We start from the raw sequence: 14,848 nt of genomic DNA on the forward strand, positions 1-14,848 counted from the left end.
ACATGTTTTACAGTAGGAATGAAAAAAAAACAAGTAGTAAGGCTGATCGGTACCTCCACCCACTAACCCACCCCTCCACATCCTCAACCACCACTACTCTCTCATTTCCTGTCAGTCACCAAATGTACAGGCAATCCTGCGCCGAGCGTCACCTTATGGACATACATACAGTCTATATACGTTACCTATCTTATGTATTTATATTTATTGTGTTTTATTATTATTATTTTGTGCTTTATCTTATTTTGTTTTGTTGTGCTGCATCTCATTCAGAGTAACAATTATTTTGTTCTCCTTACATTTCTTTATAGGAAATAGCATCAAACAATCTTGAATCTTATTTTTTTTTCTTGTACACGTGGAATAGTTTGCAAACCAATACAGTACTTAATCTGAAAACTGGAGTAAACAGTGCTCATGAGCAATGCTGTCCTGGTTTAAACTTGCCAGCAACATTTGCAACTGCAACAAAATGGCTCTCATTTTATAAACTTTCTGTGTGTGTGTGTGTCTCTCTCTCCCCCCCACCATCTCCCTCCCTCTCTCTGTCTGTCTCTCCTCTCAATCCCACTCTCTCCCTCACCTTCTCCCTCTCTCCACCTCTTTCTCTGTCTCTCTCTCCTCTCACTCCCCCTCTGTCCCTCTTCTTCTCCCTCTCTCCACTTCTCTGCCTCTGGCTCTGTTTCTCTCTGTCTGCCCCCCTCTTCTTACTCCCCCTCTACCACTCTCTCCCTCCCTCCCATCTCTCTCGCTCTCACTCCCATTCCCAGTCTCTCCCAATTTCTCTCTCTCACTTCTCTCTCCCTCTGTCACTCTCTCACTCTCTCAGTCGTGCTCTCTCTCTCTCTCTCTCTCTCACTCCCACTCTTCACATACAAGACAGCACACACCCTGTACACAATACCAACCCTCAGAACAAATACTTGCCCCAAATCTTCGCTTCTCTCCACACAGACGTTCAGTTGCTGTGACGGTTATTTTATTTGTACATTTGAAGAGTTTGTTGTTGTCAAACTTCACTGAAATGGAACGTGTGGATCCAATATGAAAGTCACGCTTGGCTTTTCTGATCATAGTGGAGGCCTTGGCTTGGTATCTGGCCCTTTTATCCAGTCCATCGGATATGAAGCTCTTCCCCCCACCCAACCCCTTTTCCATATTGTCCAATAGATTGACACTGTTCTGGGTAAGGTAGAGTCAAAATGAAATATTGTTGATGTAAGTTTATTCTATGTAATTTTCTCTTGTCACCTGTTAGATGTTAATCTGTCACACTCTGTTCTGATTTGTTGTGTGTGCGTGTTTGTGTAAAGTATGTGCATGATGTGTATGTGTTCATGTGATATGTGTGCATGATGTGTATGTGTGTAAAGTGAGTGTACGATATGTGTGTTCATATATGTGTGTGTGTAAAGTGTGTGTACAAAGAGTGTGTGCACGATGTGTGTGTGTGTGTGTGTGTGTGTGTGTGTGTGTGTGTGTGTTTGTAATTGGTAACTGATGTGATGAACTCTCGGTTGGATATTGCATGGATCACAGTACCTGGTGGACAGATGTCTGCATCGTCACACTTTACTGCATGCACCGTGACGCATGCGGAACGATTCTCTGTCTGGGCTGAACACACGGTGCTTGACTCTGTCGGCATTCAGATTTAAGTCAGCCAATGCACAGTAGGAGTGAAAAGTGGTATTGCAAAGAAATCTCCTTATGGTTTCCACTTTCTGACCTGACCTGCCTCCCAGAGTGAATTCTAACAAACATTTGTGTGACTGTGCTAAACGTTTGGAGTGGTAGCAGAATTGAAATTCCCTGGGAACAAAAAAAAACTTGTTGAAAGGTTTCTTGTGCATCCAAGTGCATAATGAAATTGTGCAGTGAACATACATGTGTTGTTGCACGCTGGGTCATTGGTAGTCTTGTTGACCAGAATCCTTAGGACGTCAGAGTTGTTGGAAAAGGGTAATCAGCCACTGGGGTTCCTATAGTTAAACCATAAAACCATAAGACCATTAGACATAGGAAGAGAATTAGGCCATTTGGCCCATTGAGTCTGCTCAGCCATTTCATCACAGCTGATATATTATCCCTCTCAACCCCGTTCTCCTGCCTTCTTCCCAAAACCTTTGATGCCCTCACCAATCAAGAACCTATCAACCTTTGTTTTAAATATACCCAATGACTTGTCTGTGGTAATTAATTCCACAGAGTCACTACCCTCTGGCAAAAGAAATTCTTTCTCATTTCTGTTCTAAAGAGACACCCTCTGTTCTGAGGTTGTGCCCGTTGATCCTAGACTCACTCACTATAGAAAGCAGCCGCTCCACATCCATTCTGTTTAGGACTTTCAATATTCGATAAGTTTCAATGAGATCCCCCTCATTCTTCGAAACTCCAGTGCGTACAAGCCCAGAGTCATCAAACACTCTTCAAGGTAGAGCAATTACCTTTCATTATCCTGATGCAACTAACATCTTTATTTATAGCAAGGTACTTTTTGTTCCCACAGTCAGGATATATTTAAGGCAGAGATTGATAGATTTCTTCATAATTCAGGGCATGAAGGGATACGGGGAGAAGGCAGGAGATTGGGGCTGAGAGGGAAAATGGATCAGCCATGATAAAATGGCAAAGCAGACTTGCTGGGCCAAATGGCCTAATTCTGCTCCTATAACTTATGATATGGGTATTTTCAAACAGGCACAATCATGATTGAACTTTTGTTGTTAGACTACTTGGGCAGTGAACCCCAAAACTGCTAGGCTAATCTGATGAATTTAAAGGTCTTTGAGTTGACACTTTGATAGTGGTTGGTAAGTGGAGGTCACAGTTTGAAGTTGTGCTCAAGACCAGGACATAGTTCATGGTTAGAGGTCAGAGGGTGATCCGTGTCCCCAGGTCTTATGGAAGGTTGACGGGTTGGCCCAGCCCTCTGTCCCGGCAGTGCAGATGGTGGGTTGACTTAATTACTTACCAAATTGGGAAATGAATTTCCATTTCTTACCATTTCCTTAAGGTCTTACTTATCATTGGAGTAGATATGGTAAATACAAACAGGCTTTTTCCTCTGACGTTCGGTGAGATTGCAATCAGAGGTCATGGGTTAAGGACCAAAGGTGAAAGGTTTAAGGGGAATGTGAGGGGGATCTTCTTCACCCAGAGGGTGGCGAGAGTGTGGTACGAGCTGCCAGTGGAAGTGGTAGATGCAGGTTCAATTTCAACATTTGGAGAAGTACATGGATGGGAGGAATATGGAGGGCTATGGTCTGGTGCAAGTCGATGGGAGTAGGCAGAATAACAGTGTGGCATGGACTATATGGACTAAAGGGCTTGCTTCTGAGCTGTTGTGCTCCAGGACTCTGTGACTGCAGTGATAGGTAGCATCTATCATCAGTTGGGATAGAGCATGTGAGGTGGGTATGGTATAGCAACACTTTGCAAACTATTGGATCAAGTGGTCTGGAATTGCACCAGGCTACTTTGAGCCTGTCTGTAGGATGTATCTTTCCAGAAGGGGCTGTTACCGTTCTGTATCTCTAAATAAATAAAATATGTAAATAATCAACCCTTTGCAGGTAGTTTTAACACTGTGCAATGTTTATCCACCATCTGCATCTCTCCAGAGGTTTAGACCATTGCTATTCTTCATTCTGACTGGCTCTCTGCCAAATGCTCACACTTCTTTTGAACATGAATGCATGCTTTAAATTGGCAACTGTGTCAAAACCCTTAGCATCTCACCTCTGGGCATCTGTTCCTCCTTGATGCCCCTGCCTGCAGTTTGCATGGAAGCTATCTGGTGCTGCCATTACCAGTCTGTCATCTCCACCGCTGCATGCTCTGACTCTCCTCTGCTGAAGTCTCACAGTGTGTCTTTTTCTTTCCTTAGTTGCGCTGTAAGGATTTGTGGCTTCTATATGTTCATCCAGGTAAGCTTTCATATGACCAAAAACATATGAAGCTTATAAGTTCTGGCCTCATTTGCTTTATGAGGCTTGAGTTCCTCTTGTTTGTACTGCAGAAGGTGCAGAGTGCTAAATTCTGATGGAGACTTACAATCAGACGTGCTTAATTCATCATGACTACTACTGCCCTTTCAAAACCCTCCAGAGCATAGCTGTTTGGTTGCTCATTAACTCAATCTGAAGTCTGCCTGTTCCGGAGCCCAAGTCTAACTGGCAGCAAATCAAGTTCAAGTTTAATTGTCATTCAACTATACATTAGAAGAGCCAAATGAAACAGGTGTTACTCCAGAGCCAAGGTGCAAAACGCATTGCCAACAGCACACAGCACACTGTAAATGCACAGAAGTTGAACTTGGATTACAAACTCAGGCAGGTACCGGCAAAAGTAAAAGCTAATAGAGAATAAGCAATGGACACGCTGCTGGGAGATCTCTGTGGGTCAAGCAGCGTCTGTGGGAGGAAAGGAACTGTCAACATTTCAGGTCAAAAGATAGAACGATGGGCGCCACGGTTAGTAGATTAATTGGTTATTGTAAATTGTCCTGTGATTAGGCTAGGGTAAATCAGAAGACTGCTGGATGGCGCGCCCTGAAGGGCCAATTCCACATTGAATCTCTACATCACAGTACAGGGACTTCAGTCCACAACTTTGTACTGACCTTGTAACCTAATCCAAGATCAAGCTAACCCTTTCCTCTATGTTCATAAGTAAAGAAACTACAATACAAAGAACATATCTTAAAACATTGAGCTGTAGAAGGTCCTTCAGCTCACGATGTGGTGCTGACATTTTAACCTACTCCAAGATCAATATAACCCTTCCCTCCTACATCCATGTACCTATCTAAGAGTCTGTTAATTGTCCCTAATGTATCTGCCTCTAACACCACCCTGGCAGTGCATTCCAGGCATCCACCTCTGCCATTCTCCCTGCTCCGATACTTTCCACCAATCACCTTAAAAATGATGCCCCCTGGAATTAGCCATTTCCACCCTGGGAAAAAGTCTCTGGCTCTCCACTCAGTCTATGCCTCTTATCATCTTGTACATCTCTATCAAGTCAGTGCTTCAGGTCTTGAACCCCTGCATCAAGGCCCAAAATGTTGACAAGTCCTTCCCTCACACAGATGAGAGGATGTATAGCAGTGTAGTTAGCACGTCACTCTACAGCGATCACGGATCAGAGTTCAATCTCCTCTGCTGTCTGTAAGGAGCTAGTGCATTCTCCTCATGACCACAGGAATTTCCTCCGGAAGGCTCCAGTTTCCTCCCACATTCCAAAGGTGGACAGATGAGGCTTAGTAAGCTGTGGGCATGTTATGTTGGTGCTGGAAGTGTAGCAAGACTTGCTGGCTGCCTCCAGTACATCCTCGGACTGCGTCGGTCATTGACACAAGCAGTGGATTTCACTGTATGTTTCGATGTACACGTGACAAATAAAGCTAATTTTTAATATATAATCTCTCACAATGAGCACCTTTACACAGCAAACTGCATCAGTATATCCCTAACAGGAGCCCCTGCGATTACACAGAGACCATAGTAGATGGTATCCCCATGGGCAGACACACGCAACCCTTCCCTGGAGTAAATCTCAGTCTCCTGTCATGACGAAGACTGTGGACCATGGTAGGTGGTATCCCCATGGGCAGACACATGCAACCCTTCCCTGGAGTAAATCTCAGTCTCCTGTCATGACGAAGACTGTGGACCATGGTAGGTGGTATCCCCATGGGCAGACACACGCAACCCTTTCCTGGAGTAAATCTCAGTCTCCTGCCATAGTGGCATATTTAGCACTTGGGCCCTTGCACCTGAGAGGGGAATTGGTTCCACTGTGTGTGTGGCCTACTCTTCATTGTCCAACATAATGGGATATCTGCTCACAGGAACAGATGATGTAGTAACATCACCATTTTAACACCTATTTCAAACTAATGCCGATCTCCAGCATTTTAACTATTTCCGAATGGAACCTCATGGAAACTATACGGAAGCTGTTTTGGTGAAAATGGCAGGAGTTGGACTTGGAGGCTTGTCTGACCTCGGTAAGCTGGTAAACCCCCTGATAATGTTCGTTTAAAACTCATTGTTCAGGGATGGGACAAAGTAAGAGGGAATCGCTTGTTCTGTTTCTTTAAACTTTTCCTTATTTCAGCATTTACCTGACAAATCTTGCATGGCATGGTAAGAAAACACCAATGCCCAGGAACAGAAAGGTCTACAGAAATTAGAGGATACAGCCCAGTCCATCACATGAAAAGCCCACCACACCATTGAGCACATCTACAAGGAGCACTGTCACAGGACAACAGCATCCATCGTCAACAACCCCCACCATCCAGGCCATCTTCTTTTCTACTGCCATCGGGCAGGGGGTACAGGAGCCTTAAGTCCCATACCAGCAGGTTCAATAACTATTATTACCTTACAACAAGAGATTCCGCAAATGCTGGAAATCCAGAGCAACACACACGAAATGTGGGAGAAACTCAGCAGGTCAGGCAGCAGCTATGGAGAGCGGTAAGCAGTTGACGTTTCAGGCTGAGACTCTTCACCAGGACTGGAAAGGAAGAGGAAGAGGCCAGAATCCAGACTATACCTGTGGTCTGTGATGTCTTTCGGTTACACAGATATGAGGCTCTTCATCAGGACAGGATAGGAAGGTGGGGGGAAGAGAACGTTTCTCTTTCTTTTCCTTCTAGTTTCTTTCCCTTTCTTTCCCAGTCCTGATGAAGGGTCTCAGCCCAAAACATCAGCTGTTTATTCCCCTCCATAGATGCTGCCTGACCTGCTGAGTTTCTCCAGCATGGTGTGTGTGCTTCTCTGAATTTCCAGCATCTGCAGAATCTCTTGTGTTTGAATCAGGGTCAGAATCAGGCTTATTATCACTAATATATGTCATGAAACTTGTTGTTTTGCAGCAGCATTACAGTGCAATACATTACATTTTCTATAATTTACAATAAGGAATATATATAAAATATTATATATTGTACAAAAGTAGTGAGCTAGTGTCCATGAATTCAACGTCCATTCTGACAGGCTGGTACGGGGGTGGTGGGGGGGGGCTACTGCACAAGATCAAAACAAGCCACAGAAAGTTGTAAAATTCGTCAGCTCCATCTTGGGTGCTAGGCTCCGTAGTATCTAAGACATCTTCAAGGAGCAGTGCCTTAGGAAGGCAGCATCCATTGTTAAGCATCTCCAGCACCCAGGGCATGCCCTTTTCTCACTGTTACCATCGGGAAGGAGGTACAGAAGCCTGAAGGCACACACTCAGCGATTCAGGAACAGCTTCTTCCCCTCTGCCATTCAATTCCTAAATGGACATTGAACCCATGAACACTACCTCATTTTTAAAATATATATTATCTCTGTTTTTGTACTATTTTTAATCTAATTAATATACATATATATGCTTACTGTAAATGACTTACTTGTTTATTATCGTGTATTGCATTGAACTGCTGCTGCTAAGTTAACAAACTTCATGACACCTGCCGGTGTTAATAAACCTGATTCTGATTCAGAAATCTGATGGCGGAGGGGAAGAAGCTGTTCCTGAGACATTGAGTGTGTGTCTTCAGGCTCCTGTAGCTCCTCTTTGATGGCAGCCATGAGAAGAGGGCATGTCCCGCGTGGTGAGGTTCCTTCATGATGAGTGTTGCTTTTTTTTGAGGCATTACATTTTGAAGATGTCCTTGGTGGTGGGGAGGCCAGCGGCAATGGGTGGCCGAGCCTGGCAGAAGATTAAGATGTTACACCCATTCATTAAAAGCCCTTTTGCTGTAAGTTGTTCTTCTTAAGAATTTAAAAAGGGTGAATTGCTGGCTGAGTGGGGGGCCAACTGGCTGTAAAGATGGTATTGGTGCCTGGATGACTGTTGCTGCCCCATCTTATGTTTGTGAACAATTTCTGATGAGAGAACTTGCCACTTGCACACCGGTCATTCTGAAGCCTTGTTTCTTATCGCGCAGGTGGCTTCCAGTTCCACGAGCTGATGATGCAAGGGATGCCACTAAACATTATTGACCTGTATGTGGGCACAATGAAAACGTTACCCCACAAGGAATGATGGTCGCCATGATGTGTGTTGACAACTGCTTGTCCCTCTTCTCCATCACAATGTGGTTGTAGCTTCTCATTAGAGTTTGGCAGCGCTTTCAACGTACACGGGCTTGCAATGTTTTGGCTTTGAACTGTCAACATGCAATGTATACACTGGCCAGGATTCTTAAACCTTTTAACATATCAGCACAATAGTGTAACAAAATGAACAGAAAATGCTGGAGGAATTCAGCAGGTCGGGCAGCATCTCTGGAGGGGAATAGAGAGACAGTGTTTTAGACAAGACTCTTCACTGGGCCAGGAGAGTCTTGGACTGAAATGTCAACTCTTTTATTCCTCTCCGTGGATGCTGGCTGACCTGCTGAATCCTTCCAGCATATTATGTGTGTTACTCTGGATTTCCAACATCTACAAAATGAGTTATTTTTTCATGAGGGTGGACAGCGGGGGAAGGAATTAGGTTTTGTTTCTATATCTGTAATTTTTGACTTGGCCATCAATGAAATAGCAAAGTTAAGTCTTGCATGCTGAATTGAGAGATTGAGATGATTAATGCTGCAATGATTTTACAGTCTCTTCATTCAAATCTAACCCAAAGCTATAAATATTTGTAAGGTGTGTGCTAACAAAGTCTGTACATTCATAGGCTGCCTTTGTCAAATATGTTAGCTTGAGGATTTCTTTCAGAGTCTAACCACGGTCTGAATGTCTGGTGTTACTGCTGTGCACAGATCCCATCTGAGTCCTTTGTTCAGGTGAACTATCATGAGATATTCCCATTCACTGGCTCAGCTGAAATTCAGACCGTGACCTCCTCTGCAGATTCTGAACTAGAATCCAGTGGAAAATGTTTCTCTTTATCCATGTTTTGTAAACCCCTCACTATTTTAAATATTCTATCTAATCTCCTGTCGGCTAACAGGTCAACCAGTACCTTGTCTAAACTGTTGTAAAGTGCTGTAATATCTTTATTGCATGAAAGCTGGCTTTGAAAATTACAAATAAATAATTTAAAATGAATTCAACTGAGTATATTTTCTGCATTGGTTGTTGATTAAAGATTAGCTTTACCTGGAACATAGAACAGTCTAGCACAGGAACCTTGCATTTGTCCTACTGAAGTGCAACATCCCACATTTATCTGAGTTAAAGTCTATCTGCCATTTCTCAGCCCATATCTGCAACTGATTGATATCGTGCTGTATTCTTTACCACTATCCACAACTCCACCAACTGTGATATCATCTGCAAATTTACTAACCCACCCGTCTACATTTTCATTTAGGTTATTTATATACCTCACAAACAGCAGAGGTCCCAGCTCAGATCCCTGTAGAACTCCGCTAATTAAAGAACTTCAGCTCAAATAAGTCACTTCAACCACTATCGTATGTCTTCTGTGCACGAGACAGTTCTGAATCAAAACATAGACCCTGTGCATCTTACTCTTCTGGGTGAGCCTCCCCGAGGGAGTTTGTCAAACCACTTACTAAAATCCATGCCCTCATAATTTGTCACAGGTACATGCAGTGAAATGCAACATTTACCTCAAATCAAATCAGTGAGGATTGTGCTGGTGCAGCCTGTAGTGTTGCCATGCTTCCAACACAATCACAGCATGCTCTCGTTTCTAATCCTAACTCTTTGCACCTCCAATTTCTAAATTTGCTCCCCATTTAGAAAATAATTTGGCAAAGTGCATAGCCTTGACCTTCCCTACACAGTATTCCATCTGCCACTCTTTGCCCATTTGCCTAATCTGTCCTCCTGCAGACCCCCCCCCCTCCCCGGTTTCCTGAACACTGCCCTGCCCCTCCACTTGTCTTTGAATCGTTTTCAAACTTGGCCACAAAGCTATCAATTCTGTCATCCAGATCATTGACATATGATACGTGGACCCAACACCAACTCCTTGTGAAACAACATCAGTCACTGGTAGCCAACCAGAAAAGGCCCCCTTTATTCCCTCTCTGCCTTCTGCTGGTCAGCCAAATCTCTGTCCACGCTAATCTTCCTTGTAATGTCATGGATTCTTGTCTTGTTAAGCAGCCTCGTGTGAATGGCCATGGACAGGATAGTTGCTGTAACAAGCTGTGATGAATCTGGACAGAATGCTTTCTATGGTTCATCAATAAAAGTTAGTATATAACATATATACGCGGCTCCACAGTGGAGAGAGTGGAAAACATCAAGTTCCTTGGGGTGCAGATCTCAGACAATCTCACCTGGTCCAGGAACACTACTGGGATTGTGAAACGGGGCCAGCAGAGATTGCACTTTCTGAGGAAGCTTAAACAAGCATCACTCCCCACTAACATCTTAACTACATTCTGCAGAGGTGTGGTTGAGAGTGTGCTGACCTTTTGCATCACAACCTGGTACTCCAGCTGCAGTGTTGTCGACAAAAAAGGCTTGTAGAGGGTGGTTAGGGGAGCAGAGAAGGTTATTGGGGTCTCCCTACCTTCTGTCCAAGACCTCTTTCAGAGTTGATGCCTCCAGAAGACACGGTACATCATTAAAGACCCCTCACACCCTCTCCATGAACTGTTTGTTCTTCTACCATCAGGCTAACGTTACAGAAGCATCAAAACTAAAACCACAAGGCTACTAAACAGCTTCCTCCCACAGGCAGTCAGACTGCTAAATAGCTGCTCCACCTGACTCTGCTTTGGACACTTTTAACTTGCACTGGACACTTATAACTGATTTTAACTGACATGTGGCTGTTGTGTTTTACTATTTATTGTTATGTTTATTATTTAGTGTTGCGTTTGTTATGTTATGATTGCACTGCTCCTGAGAAACGCTGTCTCATTCTGCCCCGCAGAGCTGATGTATGGTTAGAATAACAATAAAGTTTTTTGAATTTGAATTTGAATATATATATAGCTTGTCAGAGAATATATAACAGAGGTGCTCTGGTAGGATAGATTAGAGGGCTCGTCTAGGGAGGCTATTTGGGTGGAATTGAGGAATAGGAAAGGTGTAGTGATGCTTATAGGGGTGTATTAGAGACCACCTAATGGGGACCGAGAACTGAAGGAGCAAATTTGTAAGGAGATAGCAGATATTTGTAGTAAGCACAAGGTTGTGATTGTGGGAGATTTTAATTTTCCACACATGGACTGGGAAGCCCATTCTATAAAAGGGCTGGATGGTTTGGAGTTTGCAAGATAGTTTTTTGGAGCAATACATAGAGGTACCAACTAGAGAAGGAGCAGTGTTGGATCTCCTGTTAGGAAATGAGACCGGGCAGATGACGGAGGTTTGTGTTGAGAAGCACTTCGGGTCCAGTGACCACAATACCATTAGTTTCAGTGTAATTATGGAGAAGGATAGGACTGGACCTAGGATTAAGATTTTTGATTGGAGAAAGGCTAACTTTGAGGAGATGCGAAAGGATTTAGAAGGAGTGGATTAGGACAATTTGTTTTATGGGAAGGATGTAATAGAGAAATGGAGGTCATTTAAGGGTGAAATTTTGAGGGTTCAGAATCTTTATGTTCCTGTTAGGTTGAAAGGAAAGGTTAAAAGTTGGAGAGAGCCATGGTGTTCAAGGGATATCGGAAACTTGGTTCAGAAAAAGAGAGGGATCTTCAATAAATATAGGCAGCTTGGAGTTAATGAGTTACTCGAGGAATATAAAGAATGTAAAAAGAATCTTTTTTTTTAATTTTATTTTTATTTGGATAAGGAATTCACAAATATCATGTACTTTTTTCACACATATAACCTTTTCCATTTTTTTATATGTATAAAACTACAATTATTTATACATTCTTAAGTACACATTGAGATGATATAAAAGGAAAATAAACATTTAAATAGATAATTATGTACTTTGGTAAATCTAACCTATTAGGCTAAGTAATGGAATTAGTTGTTAAGAAAAATGGTAATAATAGTTCCCATATAACCCTTCTGGACCATTTCCACTAGTCCAAAATGTTGTATATAAGCCTATGTATCATACATTGTAGGTGTTTATATCCTAATTTGTTCATGCTTGCTCCTGCCCGCAGACATAATTATCCAATCCCTATGTACTTATTTACTTAATTTTTTCATTTTTTTTATCCCTTTCCCAAATCTTTCCCTTTACTTGTGTTAATTCTCTATTTTCCAAAAGAAAACAAAAAAAACAAACATTTAGACTAGGGATGCTTACGTTAGCAATATTACTGTGTTGATGAGAAGAGCAGGATAAATCATTAGGAGAGTCATCTAAAGTCTGCTCGCATTGGGGTTATATATTCAATCCATTTATTCCAGATTTGATAAAATTTTTCTTTTTGAGTTCTCAGGGAGTAAGTCAACTTTTCCATTTTAAATATTTCCAAGATAATTTCGTACCAATCTTCTAATGTAGATGGTATTGGATTTAGCCATTTTCTAGTGATTGATTTCTTACTTGCCGCTAAGAGGGCCTGCAGCAACTTTATATCTTCCTTCTGTTCAAGAAACAATACATGCCCCAAATAGAGCGTCTCAAAGTTCAGAGGTATCTGGGACCTAAGTACCTTAACTAATGTTCTATGAATACCTTCCCAAAATAGACTTAATTTAGGGCAATCCCAAAAAATATGAAAATGATTTGCCTCCTTGGAGCCACACCTTCTCCAACACATCACATTTGTATCTTTATATTTTTCCTGATATGGGGTCTTTAAGTATCTTATAATGTTTTTCCAACAGTGTTCTCTCCAAGTCAAAGAATTAGTCGAGGACCATTGAAAGCTGCAGATTTTCTCCCAAGCCTCCTCTGAAAGTACCAACCCCGCTTCTTTCTCCCACTTCTCTTTAATATACAGTGTATTTACATTTTTAGCATGGGAGAGTGCATTATATAATCGAGAAACTGATTTACTAGGTATTGAACTGCAAGCCGAATTCAGAATCTTGAAAAATTCTAATTCTACTGTTGATAGGTCTGTATACCTACAACTCTGGTTAACATAGTTTCGTACTTGAAGGTACCTAAAAAAGTCATTATGTTCTAGGCCATGTTTGTCCTGCAGGATTTGGAAACTTTGTAATACTCTTTTATCTATAAATGAGAGGTAGGTTGTAAGACCTTTCTTTATCCATAGCTCAAATCTTTTATCTCCTCTGTTGGGAAGGAATTCGGTATCATATGCACACCATCTAAAGAGTTTTAACATGTTATTAATTCCACATGAATTAACCACCTTCTGCCATACTTTTAATGTAAGATTTATCCAAGCGTTTTTAAATTTTTCCAACTGGGCCCTCAATCCTTTGTCAGCTATTGAGGCCTGAAGATGCCCAATTTCTCCTCTCCTTTTTGCACTATATATTGAACTGCTTGCCCAACTAATAAGACAGAGCGAAATCGTAAAAGGTATCAAGGTGGCAGGGATTGAACAGAAAGTGGCGTTATTCGCAGATGATGTTTTGGTCTATCTGAGTGAACCAGAAAATTCATTTATAGGATTGTTTACACTGTTGGATGACTTTGGGAAAATATCAGGTTATAAAATAAATGTAAAGAAAACGCAGGTTATGTCCCTAAATTATACACCATCCAAAAAATTGCAGGATACATATGATCTTAAGTGGGAAGCTAAATCATTAAAATATTTAGGAATAACCCTGCCGAAGGATCTTTCAACACTGTCACAGGTAAATTATGGGCCATTAATCTCAGAGATAAAAGCAGATATGCATAGATGGAATCTTATACCCTTTTAAAGTTTAAATTCAAGGATAAATACTATAAAAATGAATATTCCTCCTCGGTTATTGTATCTTTTCCGTACTTTACCGGTGGAGGTGGATGATAATCAATTCAGGGAATGGGACAAATGGATTTCCCGCTTCATTTGGCAAGGAAAGAAACCTAGAATTGGATATAACACCTTACAGTTAGGGAAGGAAGGAGGAGGTATGGTTCTTCCTTGCCTGAGAAATTATTTTTATGCCTCACAGATAACCCCTCTGTTATATTGGTGTAATAGGAAATATAAGGCTAGATGGAAGGAAATAGAATTTGGATTAGTTGACAGCTTAGTAAAAAGAATCTTAAGAAAGAAATTAGAAAAGCTAAAAGAAGATACGAGGCTGCTTTGGCAAGTAAAGTGAAAATAAATCCAAAGGGTTTCTACAGTTATATAAATAGCCAAAAGGATAGTGAGGGATAAAATTGGTCCCTTAGAGAATCAGAGTGGATGGCTATGTGCGGAGCCAAAAGAGATGGGGGAGATTTTGAACAATTTCTTTTCTTCGGTATTCACTAAGGAGAAGGATATTGAATTGTGTAAGTTAAAGGAAACAAGAAGGGTAGTTATGGAAAGTATGACAATTAAAGAAGAGGAAGTACTGGCGCTTTTAAGGAATATAAAAGTGGATAAGTCTCCGGGTCCGGACAAGATATTCCCTAGGACCTTGAGGGAAGTTAGTGTGGAAATAGCAGGGGCTCTGACAGAAATATTTCAAATGTCATTTAGAAACGGGGATGGTGCGGTGGATTGGCGTGTTGCTCATGTGGTTCCATTGTTTAAAAAGGGTTCTAAGAGTAAACTTACCAATTATCAGCCTGTGAGTTTGACGCCAGTGGTGGGTAAATTGATGGAAAGCATTCTTAGAGATGGTATATATAATTATCTGGATAGACAGGGCCTGATTAGGAACAGTCAACATGGATTTGTGCGTGGAAGGTCATGTTTTGTCAAATCTTATTGAATTTTTTGATGAGGTTACTAGGAAAGTTGACAAGGGTAAAGCGGTGGATGTTGTCTATATGGACTTCAGTAAGGCCTTTGACAAGGTTCCACACTGAAGGTTAGTTAGGA

At 41.8% G+C, this 14,848-nt stretch overlaps 1 protein-coding gene across 3 annotated transcripts in view; it reads left to right on the top strand.

The window, feature by feature from the left end:
- The window catches only part of mybpc1 (myosin binding protein C1), a 155,549-nt gene extending 146,509 nt beyond the window's left edge, over positions 1-9,040 (top strand). For all 3 annotated transcript variants that reach the window (XM_072267395.1, XM_072267396.1, XM_072267397.1), the window contains one exon: positions 7,946-9,040. In XM_072267395.1, the coding sequence (XP_072123496.1) occupies positions 7,946-8,043 (98 nt within the window). In that variant the 3' untranslated portion in view covers positions 8,044-9,040. The remainder of the gene's footprint in view (positions 1-7,945) is intronic.
- Positions 9,041-14,848: the final 5,808 nt, after the last annotated feature.

Source organism: Mobula birostris, chromosome 9 (genome assembly GCF_030028105.1).
Source record: "Mobula birostris isolate sMobBir1 chromosome 9, sMobBir1.hap1, whole genome shotgun sequence".
NCBI lineage: Eukaryota > Metazoa > Chordata > Chondrichthyes > Myliobatiformes > Myliobatidae > Mobula > Mobula birostris.